At 41.4% G+C, this 19814-nt stretch overlaps 1 protein-coding gene across 7 annotated transcripts in view; it reads left to right on the forward strand.

Moving 5' to 3' along the window:
• Positions 1–19814, forward strand: part of LOC110968940 (PH and SEC7 domain-containing protein 1-like) — a 172596-nt gene that overhangs the window by 80043 nt on the left and 72739 nt on the right. For 6 of the 7 annotated variants that reach the window (XM_051950648.1, XM_051950646.1, XM_051950647.1 and 3 more), the window contains 5 exons: positions 1093–1290; positions 2037–2117; positions 6123–6235; positions 6756–6814; positions 10941–11030. In XM_051950648.1, the coding sequence (XP_051806608.1) occupies positions 1093–1290; positions 2037–2117; positions 6123–6235; positions 6756–6814; positions 10941–11030 (541 nt within the window). Of the gene's footprint in view, positions 1–1092; positions 1291–2036; positions 2118–6122; positions 6236–6498; positions 6534–6755; positions 6815–10940; positions 11031–19814 lie in introns of those variants that run through there. The other variant, XM_051950645.1, reaches the window with a different exon arrangement.

Consider the following 19814-nt stretch of genomic DNA (forward strand, 5'->3'; position numbering starts at 1 on the left):
AATCACCCAGAAACTGCTTCACTGGGGAGAGAGTTAAAAGTAGGTTTTTGAGCTGCAGATTCAGGCCGATACATATGCAAAAAACATCATTTCTTTTCCACTGAAGCAAATCTCAAAATTATGTTATGATTTTTGCTGTGGTCTGTTCCAAACAAGCATGTTTTGTTTGCATCTGGAGAATGTGATTTGTTTGCTAGAGCGTCTCTGCGGCACCACAATACTTCATTTGTAACGACGTGTTTGTTGCTGGTGATAGGCTGATAGGCTGAAGACGTTCTGAGGAGGATGGCAACACTGGGGAGCTATATTGGGTTGGTTTGTGCTCAGGCTGCTAAGTCTAAAATTAGCAAGGAACTTTGCAGAACAGATGCTTGAGCAGAGCCGGCTTATGTCACAATTCAAAATTGGCTGCTACACATTTACTGTTAATAGACGAGCTGAGATAAATTCGTACAGCACGCAGACAGTGCAGATGTTAAGTAATTTTGCATCTCATTTGTTATTATTACAATTTAATTGTTGAGTTTTAACAGCTGCATTAACGCCACAGTGATACTGGCTTTAGAAATCAGCTGTTCACTGTTGAAAAAGACGAAGTGTAACTGAGGAGGATTCTTTTGTTTTCACTCTGCTGCTGAAGATGAGGAAGGTTTACGATGAACGTTTTGTCATTCAGTGTTCAGTTCCTGTTAGTCAGTCCAGGGTTAGCTGATCTGAACAGGACTCCATATTAATGCTGTAATTGGTTTTAAACCTGCTCTGATTCAGGTTGTCTGTGTCGATACTCTTCCATGTTGTGGTCATTTAGGGTGTTTTGGGGATGTGTTCACTGTCACCTGAAGAAGTACTACTAAGAGGGAAAGCTAAATCATGTCTTGTGCTAAATCTGACTGTTATTTCCGCTTTTGCTCATCAGAATAATAAATTTACTTCTGTGAAAGTCTGTTTTCCTTATGAGAAACCTATTGTGAATTCCAGTAATAAGTTCTTTCAGTTTGAAGGAGGAACTCTGACCAACGGGAATCAGAAATCTTTTGTCCTTCGGCTAAAAAGGATCTGAAAGTCCTGAAATAATGTGTTGTGTGTTGTCAGGGAACGTCTGGTGAACCGGCCACCCGAGCTGCTCTACCCGCAGGCCGACGTGGCAGAGCGACTGGCGCTCGGCGGCAGTGATGATGCGCTCGCCAACGGGACAAAGCCCGACCTGCAGGCCGCCAAGCGCCTTGCCAAACGCCTCTACAGCCTGGACGGCTTCAGGAAGTCTGACGTTGCTCGACACCTCAGCAAGAAGTCAGTGTTTTGATTCTGTGTGCGCAAAAATGATAACATACCTGATGTTATAGTCATCAGCCAATCACAGCACAATCTGTGTGATAAATGGTAAATGGTTGTTTTTATCCAAAGCGCTTTACATGATACGTCACATTCACCTATTCACACACACATTCACACACTGATAGCGGAAGCTGCCATGCAAGGCGCTAACCATGACCCATCAGGATTAGGGGTTAGGTCTTGCTCAGGGACACCTCGACATGAGCTCGACGGGCCGAGGATCGAACCGGCAACTTTCCAGTTACAAGACGGCCACTCTACCCACTGAGGCATCCCGCCCCGTCATCAGGAAGGAGGAGCCAGGAGCTGACTTCCTGAAACCAGAATGTAAACAAACACCAATGTGTGAAATGCAGTGTTTGATATTGACTGTAAAAACAGAAACAGCTGATCAGCGTTACTTCATCATGTCATTTCACTGACTCCTGTTTGTTTTACTTGTTCAGTTGTGCACCGTTATCTACACAGGCAGATTTTTCATTTTTTTCATCAGTTGCTCTGCTCTTTTCTTTAACAGCACAGAAATATCTCACACATTTGTCAAGAAGTATTCTGAAATTTGAAAGATATATTCCCATTTATAATGATTGCAGAAGATGTAAACTGTGCTTGAAACCTTTGCACCCTGCCTTGAATGTGCTGTTGCAGTTAAATCTTCTGGTTTAATGGCATTGATGAACAATGCCTGTTTCTCTCTGCAGTAACGAGTTCAGTCAGATGGTGGCCGAGGAATATCTCAGTAACTTTAACTTCAACGGTATGACTATCGACCAGGCACTCAGGTCAGTGCTGCTTCATTCTGCGTCATTACAAACCTCATTGATGTCTCTGTCTGAATGTCATATAGATTTATGATGAAATAATGTAGTGTCAGTGAATAACTGTCTGTTTACAGGAGTCTGTGTGTTTGGTGACATCAGGCGTCACTAACGAGGTTAACTAACTGGCTGTTTGTTCAGAAAATTCTGGAGAAAGTTTAGTGACATCAGGTGTTGATACTGAGATTCAGTAATGTGGTTAAATAAACTAATAAGAAAAGCACTCAAAGAGTGCCAGGTCTGCTCAGTTGACATATCATTTCTGACAGATGAAATCTTCAATTAAAAAATGACCTTGTGCTGAGATTTGCTACGTCGCATGACCTACACATGTAGCGGGACTCAGAAACGCCCTACAGTTTAATCAGTTGTTCCTTGTATGATTTACAACTGATTAATCAAAGTCAATTTGTAGTAGGATTGCAATCATGTGATCGTCAGCGGGTAACTGACAGTGCTCAAGTCATGGTTACAGTGACGCCGTGCCAACAGCTATATCTCCTAATGGGAAGTCCCGAACAAAGCCGTGGATCTAGATTATAAACCGCATCTGTGCCCAAATCTAATCACTTGGTCCTTGTGTCATTTCTGACCTTCCCTGAAAATTTCATCCAAATCTGTTAGTTAGTTTGTAAGTACTGTTTCACACAGACGGATTCACAGACAAACGTGCACCGATCGTCACATAACTCCGCCATTCCTTGGTGGAGTAATAATAATGATTAGTAGGGATGTCCAATATTGGCTTTTTTTGCCAAAAACCTACATGCCAATATTGTCCAACTCTCAATTTCCGATTCTGATGTCAACCGATACCAATATATGTGGGCTTGGAAATAATTCCAAACCACAGACATATTGTTAGTCAGGCACAGCAAGCTTGTTACTGCAGCCACACTTGCAGGGCTTAAAGTGAAAAATATTCCTAAACCTGACCTTTTCTCCTTTTGGATGGGGGTCGGGGTACAATCCAGCTAATCAATAAGACATGAAGATATCTGCCTTCACAAACTCAGAATGCAGATTATAGTAATACTAAAAAGATCAGTAAATGGTGGTAGGTACTCCATTTGTCTACAACATAGTGCAAATATATTGTCTAGCAACCAATCAGTAATAAACATGGAAAAGGACATTGATTCACCTTTTAACAATATGTGCACTATTTATTCTGAAATACAACTATGCAAACAATTACAGTGCAAAAAATAAATAAATAAATAAATATATAGTTTATAACAGCAACTATAGTTCAGTTCAAATAATAACAACAAAAACATTGAAGTGCTCATTTCTTAAATGCTACTGCTATGCCAGGTGTATTTCTGGAACCAACATGGTGATCTGAGACAGACAGTTTTGACAACGCATTTGCAATAAATGAGCACACGCATGTTTTTAAATCACAAACCCGGTAAGTCTGATGTCGGTACCTCAGCAGTGAATGTTGCTCCCGGAAAATGAGTTGTGAGTGTCAGAGTGGACAGCACCTCTATGGATCTGACTCGTGATGTGACAGCACTTTGTTGCTGTTAGTTGCGTACATGAGTTATTTTTTAACACGCAGTACAGAAGCAATCACCCAGCTCCTTCAGTTTATTTGCACTAGCAACCGAAGGGCTTTCTGTGTCTGTTTAGCTCTTCCAACCACGGGAAGCACCATTTATTTTTATTCACTCTTCCGTCTATTTGTCGGTACACAACATTACTCAAAAAAGGCGGAATAACGGATTTGGATGAAATTTTCAAGGAAGGTCAGAAATGACACAAGAACCAAGTGATTAGATTTTGACAGTGATGCGGCTTATGGTCTGGATCCATGGATTTGTTAAAGATTTCTGTATCACTGTCACTATAACCATGACAACAATGGATTCACCTGCAGGTGTATCTCAATGTCTTTCTAAGACCCGCTCCCACTCTACTTCCCATTTGCTAGTGATATTAGTTTGGTTGAGAGCAAAAGCTGCATTCCCCTCATTCCATTGGTAGACGAACTCGACTGGCAATATTGTCCTTTTTTTGAGCCAAACGCCGGCACAGCACACCGGAAATCCGGCACAGTTGTTTACACATTTCAGGACGCAGTTTGATGATGTGATCAATTGCATGGTGGCAGAATCCGGGCATTATTTTATCGGTGTTTATGATGGGCAACAAAAAAAAACAATAACGATATTGACCGATAATGCATTTTTATAATATCAGACCCGATATTATCGGACATCCCTACTAATTAGGATAAATTCAGGAGGTTGATCAGGGCTCCAGACTAACTTTCTCACTGTTTGCACCTCCCACCTTGTCAAAAGCAAAACACTCACTGGCTGAACATCTGCTTATCGATAGACACCACATTTACCAACGTTCCCTGAACGCCCCACAATGCTGGTAGTGGTGCTCAGACTGGTGTGTGATGAAAAATTGCTGTTAGCTTTCTATTGTCACATCGGTCCCAGATGGAACTGAGTGATTGTTTTTCTGCTTGTGGTCTTTTCTGTGAGCGGAAAAAACAACACATCTTCACTACCATTCGACAGTTTGGTGTCACCCAGGGAATTTTATGTTTTTCATGGAAACTCACACTTTTATTCATGTGGTAACATAATGGCAAAGGGTTTCTGATCATCAATTAGTCTTTCAACACGATTAGCTAACATTGTAGCATTAAAACACAGGAGTGATGGTTGCTGGAAATGGACCTCTGTACTACTATCTAGATATTTCATTAAAAATCATCCTTTTCCAGCTAGAATAGTCATTTACCTCATGAACAATGTCTAGATTGTATGTCTGATTAATTTAATGTTATCTTCATTTGGGGAAAAAAAGCTTTTCTTTCAAACATAAGAACATTTGACCCCAAACCTTTGCATGTTAATGTAGATACGCTCTACATTTTTAACTGTAAATACCGTAGTAGACGGTGTTAATACAGTGGTGTGAAACTAAAACCATTATTGCATAACAGCTTATTGTGCACACCAGACTGACAGACACCAAAATTATAAAAGCAATACAGCGACACAATAACAGCTTAATGATCATCATTCACTCACACAAATTTGACCAGCTGAAATTTCAACTCACACACTCTCAAAAATGAGACCATTGTGGTCGCAGCCTAGAGCCGAGTTAACTGACACTGTGTTTGTTCAGGAGATTTCTGAAACAATTTCATATCAAACAAAGCCAGTGACTCAAGAAGGTTAATTAATGAGGTTCAGTTACAAAGGTAAGAATCAGGTTACATTAATGTAATTTCTGAGACAGTTTGACAGCAGAACATCACTAGTGACGTAAATTACCATGGTTACTTGACAAGGTTAACTAGCAGAGGCTGTTGTTTGTCACAGCTGACTGACCTATTCAGTTAAACTATTGGGTTATCTAACAAGGTTAACTTAGAGCTTATTATTTGTTCAGGAAGCTCCCGAGGGGGTTTGGTGACATCAGACATCCCTAATGATGGTAACTAACATGGTAAATCACCGGTGTACATCAAGCAGATTAATTAACAGTGTGTTATTTGTTCAGGATGTTCCTGAGACAATTTGCGGACATCAAATGCCACAAACAACATAAATTATGAAGGTTATTAAATAAGATTAAGCAATGAGGTTAATTAGTATGACATGGGACATCACTAACGAGGTAAATTACCAAGGTTCCTCAATGAGGTTAACTAGGAAAGTTAACTAACAGGCTGCTGTTGGTTCATTATTGAGGCATTATTGGTTCATTATTGGTGACAGACATCATAATGTGATTAACTAACCAGGCAGCTAACTTGAAAGTGAGTTATTCCTTAGAAGTGTAGTTATTGGTTAATTAATTAGTGATGTGTTGTTTGTTCAGGACCTTCCTGAGACTGTTTGGGGAAATCAGGCTTTATTAATGTGGTTTACTAACGAGGTAAATTCACGTGGTTAACTAACTATACTAACTAGCAGTCTGTTGTTTGTTCAGGACGTTCCTGAGACAGTTTGCTCTGATGGGAGAAACTCAGGAGAGAGAGAGAGTTCTCGCTCACTTCTCCAGGAAATACAGACAGTGTAACCCAGAGAACCTCAACACAGAAGGTACCTGTTTGTATCTAACCTGTCTGTTACCTGTCTGTCTGTCTCTAACCTGTCTGTCTGTTATCTGTCTGTCTGTCTTTAACCTGCCTGTCTGTAGTCTGTCTGTCTGTCTGTAGCCTGTCTGTCTGTCTCTAACCTGTCTGTCTGTTTCTGACCTGTCTGTCTCTCTGTAACCTGTCTGTCTCTCTGTAACCTGTCTATAACTCTGTCTCTAAAACGTCTGTCTATCTATCTGTCTGTCTGTCTCTTTGTCTGTGTCTCAGACAGCGTCCACCCTCTATAACTTCTCTGTCTGCCTCTAATGCGTCTGTCTCTCTGTCTGTCTCTAACCTTTCTGTCTGTCTCTAACCTTTCTCTGTCTCTATGCCGTCTGTCTTTGACCTGTTTGTCTCTAACCATTCCGTCTCTAACCCGTCTATGTGTCTCTAACCTGTCTGCCTGTCTCTAACATGTCTCTCTGTCTGTCTGTGTCTAACCTGTCTCTGTCTCTGATCCGTCTGTCTCCCTGTCTGTCTCTCAGACAGCGTCCACACTTTGACTTGTGCCGTGATGCTGCTGAACACAGACCTGCATGGAAACGTGAGTCTGACTTTATTCCTGTTGGTTTAAGAATCGATCAGCTGAGCCATACGATACGAGAGTCTGAGCTGCTTTACCGTCCTGCTGCTCAGATTCAACATTTATTATCATCCATACAAAGAAGTATATACAACTTTTTATAGTAGCTTAAAGTAGTTAAACAGTATAAATCTTGTTCTTTACATTGATTTATTGATAATTGTGGGACAGTATCCAGCCCATATCCACTGTACGAACTTTAATATAAATTTTGCCAATGTTGGAATCCTGCTGGCAGAGTGTCCAATAATATATATAAAGTTCGTAGTTTAACCCCTTAAGCTTCAGTGTACCGCCGGCGGTACACCTACTAATTTGCATAGGAATTTCAAGAATGTCCGACGGCTGCAAACACGATTATACAAACACTATACGCCGATGGAATGCTTAGATTCTCATGAATCCGCCGGTATAAACCACTTTCAGATGCGATTACCACAGCGGGTGAGAAAAACACATTTGTCCGACAAAAACGAATATTCATCCATCCGTTCTCTATACACGGCTTCAACGCACACAGCGCGACTCACATTTCCGGGTTTATTATTACACACAGAAAAAAAGATTCCACAAAATGTAGCGGTACTACGTTATGATTTATAGCTCTCGTTATTAATAATTGGGGCACCACCCGAGATCTCTAGGGAAAAATATTAATTTTAATAAAAAATATTAACATTCATAAAAATTTAGATCAATCTCATATCAAAAAGTCTTGAATCCTCGGTTAAATTGACCACATTCTACACAAAGAAACACAAGACTGTAATTTGGTCTATAATGAGGTATTTATTAACTATTCTATGAAAATAATGACAAGTGAACTATGTACAATGTAGATATGGTGTGTGTGTGTGCGTGCAGGACTACGTGTGTGTGGAATGTGGGAGTGTGTGTGTGATGTGTGCATGTGTGAGGGATGTGGAAGTAGGTGTGAGAGAGACGGAAATATGGTGAGGATTAGCCAGAGCTAACCTGACGAGGTAACCGGTAATTTGGATTAAGAATTCTAATGATTTGTAAAAGAATAAATTGATTAAATGAATTAAATGACCAAGCGGTTAGTACATCACCCATAGAATGGAATCAGAGCAAACTCAGCTGGAGTTATTGAAGTGAACCGTCATGGGCTGGGACTTGCGGGACCTTCAGATTATGCACACGGTCTGGACTGGCAGGTTCGGAGCGGTGCGTCGTCGTTATGGCCGCCTGGATGTCCTGCCGCGAGTTGATCGATTCTGTGCAAATGGACCTGGTCCAACAGGTCTCCGGAGTTCTCAGCTGAGTGTTGCTTGGCTTAAAAATGATGGTTCTCAGGCTTTAGCCAAGAAAAACGGGTGTTGATGAAAAACGATCAAAATTAAGAAAAATAAATGCTGGTTCTGAATCGGTTCTCCAGATTAAATGAATAAAATTCGGCTTAACGTGAGCAAAATGTCTCCTTAAGTTACAAAAATATTAAGAGATAAATAGTTAACAAACTTAGATGGTGAGGGAATTTCAAAGATAGGAAAAAACGCGCTTTAGGTAAGAAAATAGTAGGAATCTCTGTTATGGATTCCTCAGGTAATAGAGTAAGAGGCAAGAGGCAAGAGAGTGATGATGTGGGCTACGGCTGACTTTATCTGTGGGTCCAGCGAAGGGGAGGACCTGGGCGGAGAGAGAGAACTTTTAGGTGCGAGTCTGGTGGAATTTGGAATCTCTTTGTTCTCACAGAGTAGAGAAGAAAGAGGAGTCCAGAATGGATTAAAATATGATATTAAACGCGCAAAACACGATCTGTCTATCCCACCATATTCAGTTGTGTGAAAGTGAAATGTGTAGATTAATACATATGTTCATATGATGTGAATCATTTCATTCATAACTATATGTTTATGTTTATGACATTAAAAATATGCATCACAGTGAAAATATAACAAGTCAGAGATTTGGTAACAGGTAAATGCAAGAACTCATCCTTTCAACCTAAATAGGAGTAATAAAGAAGGAATCAGATTAAACATCACAAATTAATAAATCAGCTTCTGTGAAAGATAGAATCGTGATTTTCGGATATGTTAACAATGAATGATTTCCATTGACGTTGGTAATGCTGTAAACACAAAATACATTCCAGAAATATTAATTTGGCAAGATTTTTAAATTCAGTTCCAGTCTCTTTTTTTTCAGTCAAAGAGAGTGAGAGGGTGACTCCAGCCTTCAGCCATAAAGTTTTACAACTTGTTATCTGATCTGTGGAAGGCAGAGACGTCTCCGGCTGAGGGTCTCCTAAAGCTGAAAAGGGATTTTAGCATGAAAGTTCATTAAACAAACATCCATAGCATATAATTGAAAGTCATTGTCTTTTAAAAAGAAGAAGTTATTCCCGGGGTTTAAATGTTCACAGGAGCTCCATCCTTCTGTGAATGAAAACCTACAGAAATATAAATGTCTCAATCCTCCTATAGAGATGGGTGTTGGTGAGTGCTGGAGAGAGGGACAGCTTATCTGAGTTTTGATCAGCTCAGGAATTCCAGGGCCTTTGCAGTATTGCTACAAAAAAACTGCCATAATCCAACCTTTTACATCCAAATGACACAAGCCAGTAAACTATTTTATCCAAAACATGTCCTGAAGTCGGTATAAAATCCCCGAATCGGTCATTTTCAAGGAAATGCACCTCGCGATGCCCGTCCAATATTCCCTGTATTTTTCGTAATTTTTTTTATTTAAAAATAGAATATTAGCGATTTTTTGTACTGAAAACGGCTGGAATTGACTGAAGCTTAAAGGGTTAATAAATAATCTGAATTATTTTCATTATGCTGCCAAATAATCTCCTTCTAAAATGTATGAAAAACGGTTAGAAGAATATTAATAAATGTAAAAGTAAATATTAATATGAGCAAAATATGAATAAAATCTTCCAAAAAATATCAATGGAATGCTGCATACTCCTAAAAGCTGCCAAATAATTTACATAATTATTCATCAACAAATAACACTAATAGAATTAATTATTTATTTAAATGTCAGAAAAATCTAAAATCAAAATGATAACTAACAAAACTGTACATAACTCCCATGAATAAAATGCAAGCAAAAATTAAATTTAAAAAAACAGAAACAGCTAAAAAAAATTCTTAAAGTAAGCAACCAGTATGAAAAATGCATCAAAAAAGTAGGAATAACATGTTTAGAAAATATCTGACTTTTAAGAAAAAATAATGCCAAAGGGGCAAAAAAAGAAAAATATTGTTAAAATGTTACAAAAATTATAATCCTACATAACTAACTTGGTAAATTGTTATACACACACAAACACACACACACACGTGTGTGTGTGTATATGTATATATATGTGTATATATATATATATATATATATATATATATATATATATATATATATACATATATGAGAAATAACTGAAAAATATTAGTATTCAAAAAATATAATGTATAACGTGATTATTAACGATTGTACTTTCAGGAAATGGTGAAAAAATTCCAGTGTATTAAAAGAAAGTTGTGGATAATGTAGAAATGTTAATAGTAAAAATAACCAAAATTAATAAAATCTTACATACCAAGAACGACTACAGTTATTTAAGAAATAATAACAAAAAACTGAGAATATTAACAACATTTATGTGCTGATAAATTTTAAGGTAATACAGCAGGTATTTGTTCCAGGGTCCCATGTCCATACTATGACTTCAAAGTGTTAAATTTTCCTCACTGAGATCATAATACGGCTTTAAACGGCCTCAAATTTGATCTCTTAAAGTGTTCTGACGCCATGCGGTTCTGCAGCTGAGAATGATCAGCTGCTGAACTTGTTTGAGGAAATGATGACTGTTGTCATGGCGACAAGCAAACTAATCACACTCATCAACAGGCCTTCACATTTCCTTTGAACATGCAAGCAGCAGTGACACTGATAGCTGGGACACAAACACAGGAAGCACGACACTGAAGGGAGAAAACAAGTGCTCATGAATCAGTAAAGGTCATATTTAAACATGCTGTAAGGTTAGACTGCAGAAAATGAATGGAAGTCAATGCAGCGCCCTCTAAAGTAACAACACTGTTTGTGTCTTCAGAATGTGGGGAAGAGGATGTCCTGCAGTCAGTTCATCTCCAATCTGGAAGGACTCAACAATGGAAAAGACTTCCCCAAAGATCTGCTGAAGGTACAACACACAACAATGTAGACACGTCCCCACAGTGCAGAAAAGTCCTCAGAGTAAGAATGTCCTCACATTATAGAAACGGCCCCAGGTTACAGAAATGTTCCCACTGTGTAGAAGTGTCCCCTCAGTGCAAAAGTCTCTTCACAGTACAGAAATTTCCCCACAGTGTAGAAATTTGCAGTGCAAATCTGTCCTTACAGTGTAGAAATGGCCCCACATAGGGCCCGATGAAATCCGTTTTTTTTTCCCAGATTCATTTTTTTCCATTTTAATGATTTTTTTTTTAATTTTCTTTTTATTAGATTTTTGCATTTAAGTACAACAAATAGACATATAAAACAGAAATACCCTCCCCAACAAGTGCTGCAGCAAAACAGGTACACAATAAAAATAAAAAAAAACAATAAATAAAAATAAATAAATAAAAAGAAAAAAACAAAAATGAAGACACGTGGTACAGGGAATAACTGTCATGACAGGGTAAAATCAGATATTAGTATTTGTTAGTGAACGAGTCAGAGTCTCTGTAAAAAAGTATGCAAGGGTTTCCAGAGTTTCCAAAAGTTGTCCAGTTTATGGTTAAGTTCGTAAGTCAGTTTCTCCAGTGGAAGCAAGGCTGATATCTGGGAAATCCACATATCAATGGTGGGAATCTGCGGCGCAGACCAGCATAGCAAAATACACTTTTTTGCTAGATATAAAAGTGTTACTAAAAGGGCTCTGGTGTCAGTATCAAATTGCTTGTCTGGAGAGTAATTTAGCAAATAGAATGAGGGAGATTGTGCAAACTGTTTGCCAATAACCTCTTGAATCGCAGAATGAACCCCTTTCCAGAACACTTGGATACGATCACATGACCAGAACAGGTGAATAAATGTACCTTTATGAGTTCTACATTTGTAACAAAGGTCTGAGCTGTTGGGAAACATCTTCTGGAGGCGGGCAGGTGTGACATAAATCCTGTGGAAAAATTTAAAATTTTGCTCATGTATAGAAATTGAGGTGCATTTAGGAAAAATCCCATTGCAAATCTTTGTCCATTCTGCCTGATTAAATGACACCCCCAGATCGCGTTCCCACAGTGGCTTTAAAGGGCCATAAGCAGAGGTATCTGAATACTGCAATAGATCATAAAACTTTGAAATCATGCCTTTACAGAATTTGCCCATTATCAAAACATCTTCCAGCTCTGATAGCTTCAGACGAATTTTGTTGGTTTTTAAGAGATCATCTATAAAATGATGAATTTGAAGATACTTAAAAAAATCTTTGTGAGAAACATTGTGATCAGATCTTATTTGTTCAAATGATTTTAGAGCATCTGAGGTCAGCATGCCTGCAAAATCTGACAAACCCTTAGAAGACCACTCGATCAAACCAATACTCCTGAGCTGTACTGGGAGGTCAGGGTTCAGCACCAAAGGGGATCGAACAGAAATATCAAAAGGAATATTTAAATATTTTTTCACGTCCCTCCATGCCAGCAATATATTATAAATAATCATATTATCATGGAGGGATTTAATTTGATCTATACTGTTGATTAAAGGAAGGAATGTAAGTTTCCTGGGGTGACAAGCTGAGGACTCCAGACTGATCCATAAAGAGTTCTGGCTATTCATAAACCAGTTAGCGATTATTTTAAGTTGAGCTGACCAATAGTATAGTTGTAGATTAGGTAACGACAGACCACCTAGTTTCCTTGGCTTGGTAAGTTTGGAAAACCTGACCCTCTGGTGTTTATTGTTCCAGATGTAACAAGAAATATGAGAATTCAATGACTTAAAAAATGATGAAGTTAAATAACAGGGGAGATTTTGGAATAAATAATTTAACCGGGGGAGGATATTCATTTTTATTACATTGACTCTTCCTAGGAGAGATGTTGGTAGAGAAGACCAATTTTTCAGGTCATTTTTCATTTTAAAAATCAAAGGGGAGTAATTAAAATCATACAGCTTGTTTAAGTCGGCAGAAATAAAAATTCCTAGATATCTAAGACCCAGCTCTGACAATTGGAATGGAGAATGTATACAGACATTCTGAGGAATATTAAAGGGTAAGGCAACAGACTTTCCTAAATTTACTTTATAGCCTGACAAGGCACTAAAAGAGGCTATGGAACTCAGAACAGCAGGAACTGATTTTTCGGGATCCTTTAAATACAGAAGGACATCATCTGCAAATAAGGAAATAACATGGTTTTCCTCCCCAACTGTGATTCCGTGTATATCAGGATTAGTCCTGATGGCTTCAGCCAGAGGTCCAATAAATAAAGTAAACAGTAAGGGCGACAGAGGGCACCCCTGCTTGCAACCTCTGTGCACTGGGAAACCTTCAGACATCAGACCATTTGTATTAACAGCGGCCGCTGGATCAGAATAGAGGGCTTTAACCAAATTAATAAATTTGGGGCCCAGACCAAATTTTTCTAATGCAGCAAAAAGAAAAGGCCATTCCACGCGATCAAAGGCCTTTTTGGCATCTAAAGATATAATAAATGCTGGATTTTTATGAATGTTAAGATAATGTATAATATTAAATGCGCGACGAACATTATCTGTACCATGTCTAGATTTAACAAATCCCGCCTGGTCTGGGTTGATAATCTTGGGGAGTATGTTTTCAAGCCTGCGGGCCAATATTTTTGCAATTATTTTGTAGTCCACATTGAGTAAACTAATGGGCCTATATGAAGAGCAGTCCAAAGGGTTTTTATCCTTTTTTAAAAGCAAACTGATAGACGCCTGCTTCCAAGAAGGAGGGATGTCATCTTTTAAAATATTTCTAATAGCAGGCAGAAGTATTGGGTGGATCTCCGGCCAAAATTTCTTGAAGAACTCTAGAGGAAACCCATCGGGTCCTGGACATTTACCATTTGGCATAGCCTGAATTGCAGACCAAACCTCCTCAGGAGTGAATGCAGCATCTAAAACGGAACGATCCTCCTCCGCAATAGCTGGTCGGTAATAGTGCTTAAATACGAAGCCATATTTGGATTAGTACCTGCTGAACTGTAAAGAGATTTATAAAAATCCCTGAACGTGTTATTAATTATCAGTGGATCGCATGAAACATTGCCAGATGGTGATCTTATCATATTAATGGTGCGGTCACTATTCTGATTTTTCAACTGATGTGCAAGTAAACGACTGGATTTATTATTAAATTCGTAGTATTTCTGTTTAGTAAAAAGTAGGAGCTTCTGGATATGACGGGTGTGGTCCATATTAAGTTCAGTCCTAGCAGATATCAATGCCTTTAAATTGGGAGTTGTGGGTGTTTGTTTATGTGCCTGTTCTAGCCTAACAACTTCTTTTTCAAGATTTTTCCTATGACCATCTCTTAATTTCTTTTGATAAGAAGCGTATGAAATAAGATGGCCACGTAGAGTGGCTTTAGCTGCGTCCCAGATCATAGCTGGAGACACCGGAGAATTTCTATTGTCAGACCAAAACTGTGATAGGCTACTCCGGACGAAGCTGCAAAAAGACTCGCTACTTAAAAAAGATGTATTAAATCTCCAAATTGGGGTCTTAGGAATATTAAATGCTGGATCAATATGCAAATGAACTTATGCATAATCTGAAAGGGCAATAGAATCTATGCTGCAAGCCTGAACTGCATGTAAAAATTGTTTGGGAATAAAGAAATAATCAAGTCGGGAGTATGAATTGTGAGGATGTGAATAAAATGTATAGTCTCTCACATTAGGATTTGTCTGTCGCCAAACATCTATTAAACCAGTGTCTACGCTTAAACTATGGAGAGTATTCGAGGATCTTGGGTTTGCTATACTTGCGGAGGAGGACTTATCCAGAGCAGCATTCATTATACAATTGAAATCACCAGCTAGGAAACCAGGTTCCAGGTTATAAGTTTAAGTGACCCAGTCATAACAAATGTAAGGCTGAAATGTAACTGTAGTAAAACCACTAAAGTTTGTACAGATATACCACATATAAGAGCAGAACCCTGACCACCCAACACAATAAAAATAGTCAAATAAAAATTCTGAAAACAACAACCCAAAATTGCAGCATTTGCCCTCCCCAATCCTGTCCCCAAACGACAGGATAAAACTACCCCAAATGAAGTCACTAAGCACACTATGCACAGATACAACGTATCTCATCTTCAAGTAGACCACAGTAGCAGCTTAGATACCCGAGACAATGTCCGAACTCCAGGCTAAATAATGACATACACCGCGAGATACCCCAGAATTAAGAAAAAAAGAAGAAGAAAAGGGGGGGGGGGGAGCACTATATTAGATATTAAATTAAACATTGAAGTCCATCATGTGAAAATTGTTCGTGCATATTAACATCCTTAATTAGGCAAATGTAAAAATAAACAAACACCTCTTTCCCAGAGGGTAAGATGCATGCCAGTTCAACACTGCTGCTTATTTTCCACCGTTACTTTACAACCAAAAACACCAAAAATGTTTAGAGGGGGGTTCATCGCGGGTTAAATCCAATATTCTCCGTCATAATTTCCAAAGTGTGAAAAGTTTACCTCACTTAAGAGTATCCAGAAAAGCAGCAGCGGACTCCGGCGTATCAAAGAAACAGATCCGGCCTTCATGGAGACATCGGAGACGAGCTGGATAAGCAAATCCGCGGTATATGTTGCGGCGGGCCATCATCCTTCCCACGGTATCAAACTCCCTTCGTCTCCGCAAAGCCTCGGCAGAGAGGTCGGGATAAAACCGTAGCTTGGAGCCATCGTATAGGATGTCGCGCTTCTTCAAAGCTGCTCTAAGCACGGCCTCTCTTTGAGTGAATCGTAGGAACCTCACAAGGACACTTCTTGGGGGGTTATTAGGGCCCGGAGAGGGGGTCAAGGCTCGGTGGGCGCGCTCGATCTCCAGCGGGGGAAAGCCGGCGGGCAAGCCGACCAAGGTCGGCAGCTGAGTCTGAAGAAAGTCCAAAAGTGATGTGCCATTCTCCGCCTGCTCCGGGAGATTAACAATCTTCAGGTTCTTACGCCGGCCACGGTTTTCAAGGTCATCAACCTTCGTCCGGAGCTGCTCCACTGTTTTATCCATGGAGGCCAGGTGGGTGCTGAATTTGTTGTAGTCGTCCTCGGATGTGGAAACTCTGGCCCTCGGCCTCCTCCATGCGTTTCTCCAGGTCGGTCACGCAGCCGCAGAGGCTGGAGAGTGAGCTCTCGACGGTGGTAACGGATGTTTTAATTTCAGTGAGAGCTCCATCAATAGCATCCAAACGAGTGCTGACCGACGTATCCATCTCACCCACACGTGAAGCCACAGATTTAACCTCGGCCAAAATTTGCTCCATGGTAGCCGAGCTGAGAAGCTTCGGGTCGCTAGCTTCCCGAGGCTCCTCATTAGTAGAACATGTGGCCGACTGAGAGAGCTCCTTCTTCTTGCTAGAATGTTGGCCGGTTGACAAAAAAATGGAAAAATCTTTATCGCGCTGTGGTTTAGGCATCTCAGCATCCGAGTGTAGCTTAGGCAGTCAGGTTTAGTAGGAGAAATATCGGAGTTTGATAATAGCCTGGAACGGAGCAGAAGCTCAGGCAGCCATCTTGCTTCGGGTCACGTGACGCCCCCATTTTAATGAATTTTAATGGAATTCCATGTTTTTCCGTTTACATTTTTGATAATTCTGTTTTACTCTTATTTTACGACCAAAAACAGTGTGTTTTTAATTTAAATTACTAAAATGTACACAAATTAAATAGAAATTAACTTACATTTATTGAGTTGACAGACAACACATTTTCTCAATATGGCAAAATTGAATTGCATCAAAAACAAGCTGCAAGTAAAAAAAAAAAGCATTAGTTGACTTGTTATAAAACAACAACCAAACATTTGAAACTTCTTTAAAGTAACTTAAACAAGCTATTTAAGCTGTAGGACTAGATCAGGGGTCGGCAACCCACGGCTCCGGAGCCGCATGCGGCTCTTTCAGCCCTCTGTTGTGGCTCCCTGTAACTTTGGAAAATACATTGTTCTGCCTTTCAAGCGCGTTTCAATGCATTTTAATATAGAGAATTTTATTGTGAAATTACCGCTCTTACTTTGACGTGTCACTCCACCGGATGTGCTGTGCCTGTGACATGAGAGCGCAAAGCTGATGCAGAGAGACAACACGGAGCTTCCGATTCCCACACGTTTCATGCCTTTTTTTGTTTTACTCCTGGAGAAGAAACGCCTGTAGTTTCACATCGTTTTGTACTCAAGAATGGCTAGCCTGTATATTAAAGCTCCACTCCAAGAAAGACACGTCTTGTCTTTGAGTCAAAAGTACTCATGATAGGGTAATACACGTTACTCACAAGAACACGGCTCGATGTCACATCCAGGCAGCAGGTCAGAGAGTCAGAGGAGCGTCGTCTTGGAAAAATAGGGCAGCGACTTACCGGAGAAAAGTTATTAGCGTAAGATAAATAGATAAATAGATTTTACAAGTTAAATAGACATTCGCAAAATATTGAGTTCCAGCTAACATTACGTAACATATGAGGTCCAGGAGCAAAAATGACATTAACCAAGTAAGATAAATATTAGTGGAAGGACACAATTAAAAAATGAATCTATCTATTTAGAGGCTTTGTAATTAATTAATCACGACTGATTAACAAGGGCATAGAGGTAAAAAAAAAAAAAAGCGATAAATGCAGTGTTGTCTTCATTTTAAATGCCAAAAGGATTTTGCGGCTCCCGGTGTTTTCTTTTCTGTGGGAAACGGGTCGAAATGGCTCTTTGAGTGTTAAAGGTTGCCGACCCCTGGACTAGATAGTCCTTGTGAGATACTCTCTTCAAGTTTCTCATCTATCAGAGACATCAACCATTGAAATACATGATTGCCAGCCTCTTGGTGTTGAGTTCAGTGAGTGTCTTTCTCTTGTCTGTGAGAAGAGTTTTGTATTTGCTGAAGCTCCACTCACAATCAACTGAACTGACTGGGAAGTAGATGAAGGGCATAGCCATCTCTGCATCTCTTGGGAATCTTGCACTCAGGCCTCTCCAGTAGTTTGCAAGCTCCATATCAGTTGGCAGGGGGTCCCTGGAAACACATTGCTGATAGGCCATCCACTGCTCACTGAGCTCTGCTGATGGATTAGCCATGGTCTTCAATGTTGAGTAGGCTTCGATCTGCTTTTTCATTGCTGGAGCCTGTCTGGGATCAAAGACTCTGTCCCCCCCCCAGCCCAAGGAGGCCCACACCGCCCCCCCGCAGGAGCTACCGAGCGGAGAGCCAGCCCAGGAGCCCGGAGCGACCCCCCCCCTCTACACAGCCACAGCCCCAAGGCCCGCGCAGCAGAACGGGCCATAGCAGACCCCCACGGCGCCCCACCGGCCCACAGCCCCACCTCCCCCACGGGGGCAGATGAGGCAGAGCAGGGGGTAGCGAACCCCCCACTCCAGTCTCCCTGTAAGCCCGAAATGTGAATGTGTATGTAGTGCGTTAAAATTGGGGGAAGTAGTGGCGGGGTGGGGGCATAGACGGGGGGTCACAGCACAAAATTGCACTGGGGTCTGTCCCATCTAATGACGCCCCACCCCATAACCATCCACTTCCACATGTAGTGTGGTGCATTAAAATTGGAGGGGAGTTGTGGAACAGGAGTAGTACCTTTCCACCACCACCCCCCACCCCCACCCCCCATGGATGTGTTGTGTGCCCTAAGTGTCTATTTACAAAGTGTATTGTGCAAAGCTAGTGAAGTGAGTTAAGAGGCGCGACCAACGGGGCCCCACCCGTCTCCTCTCCCCCCCGTCTCCGGAGCCCACCCAGGGTGCCAGGAGGGCAAACATTGAATCGGAATGGGCTAGGCCAGGACACCCCCGCGCACTGCACCCGGTCCCCCTCCCCATCCCCCTGCCCCACCCCACACCCGCTCCCCCCATCCCACACCCACCTCCCACCCCAACCCCGGAGGGAAGGCAGAGGGCAGGAGAAGGAGGGGGAGGAGGAGACGACAAGAAAGGAGAGGAAAGCAGCAGAGCAGGAGGACGAGGGGCAGGGAGGAGGGAGGGGGCGAGGGAGAGGGGACAACGAGGCAGAGGAAGACGGAAGGAGGGAGGTGAGGGGGGAAAGAAGGCAAGGAGGAGGAGGAGGAGAGGAGAGGGTACCACGGGGCACCCAGAGGCCCACCAGACCGCAACAGCTAGCCAAAGAGCAACAGGCCATGCCGGAACAGCGCCGCCCCAAGCCCCCCAGGCAACACCCCAGCACAGCACCCCCTGCGGGCACCGGGAGACGGCCGAGACGCATGCGCGACCCAGCAGAGACCCGGGGGACAGTACCTGATCCAGACGGCGGCCAGGCCGCCGCGAGCGCCGGGAACCACGGGAGGCCGACGACACCACACAAAGCGGCCGCCCCCACGAAGAAAACATGACAGGCGGCCCAGCCCGACCGGGCGCCTGACCCAGACGGCCGCCAGGCCACCACCCGCGACGTTTTTAGTCGCAAATGGTGACCCGGTGACCGATTTTCTCATCAAAATCCGTCACCAGCATCTCAACATGTGCCCTGCTCCCCAACATGGCGGCGAGCGGTACAGATCTTACTCCAAAGAAAGAAAACATATCTTCAGTCAGTATTACTCCGCCAAGGAATGGCAGAGTTATGTGACGATCGGCGTTTGTCTGTGAATCTGTCTGTGTGAAACATTGAAACAGTACTCAAAAACGGACTAACAGATTTGGATGAAATTTCAGGGAAGGTTAGAAATGGTACAAGGACCAAGTGATTAGATTTTGGCATTGATGCAGTTCATAATCTGGATCTACGGCTTTGT

The sequence above is a fragment of the Acanthochromis polyacanthus genome, chromosome 7, assembly GCF_021347895.1.
Source record: "Acanthochromis polyacanthus isolate Apoly-LR-REF ecotype Palm Island chromosome 7, KAUST_Apoly_ChrSc, whole genome shotgun sequence".
NCBI classification, from domain to species: Eukaryota; Metazoa; Chordata; class Actinopteri; family Pomacentridae; genus Acanthochromis; species Acanthochromis polyacanthus.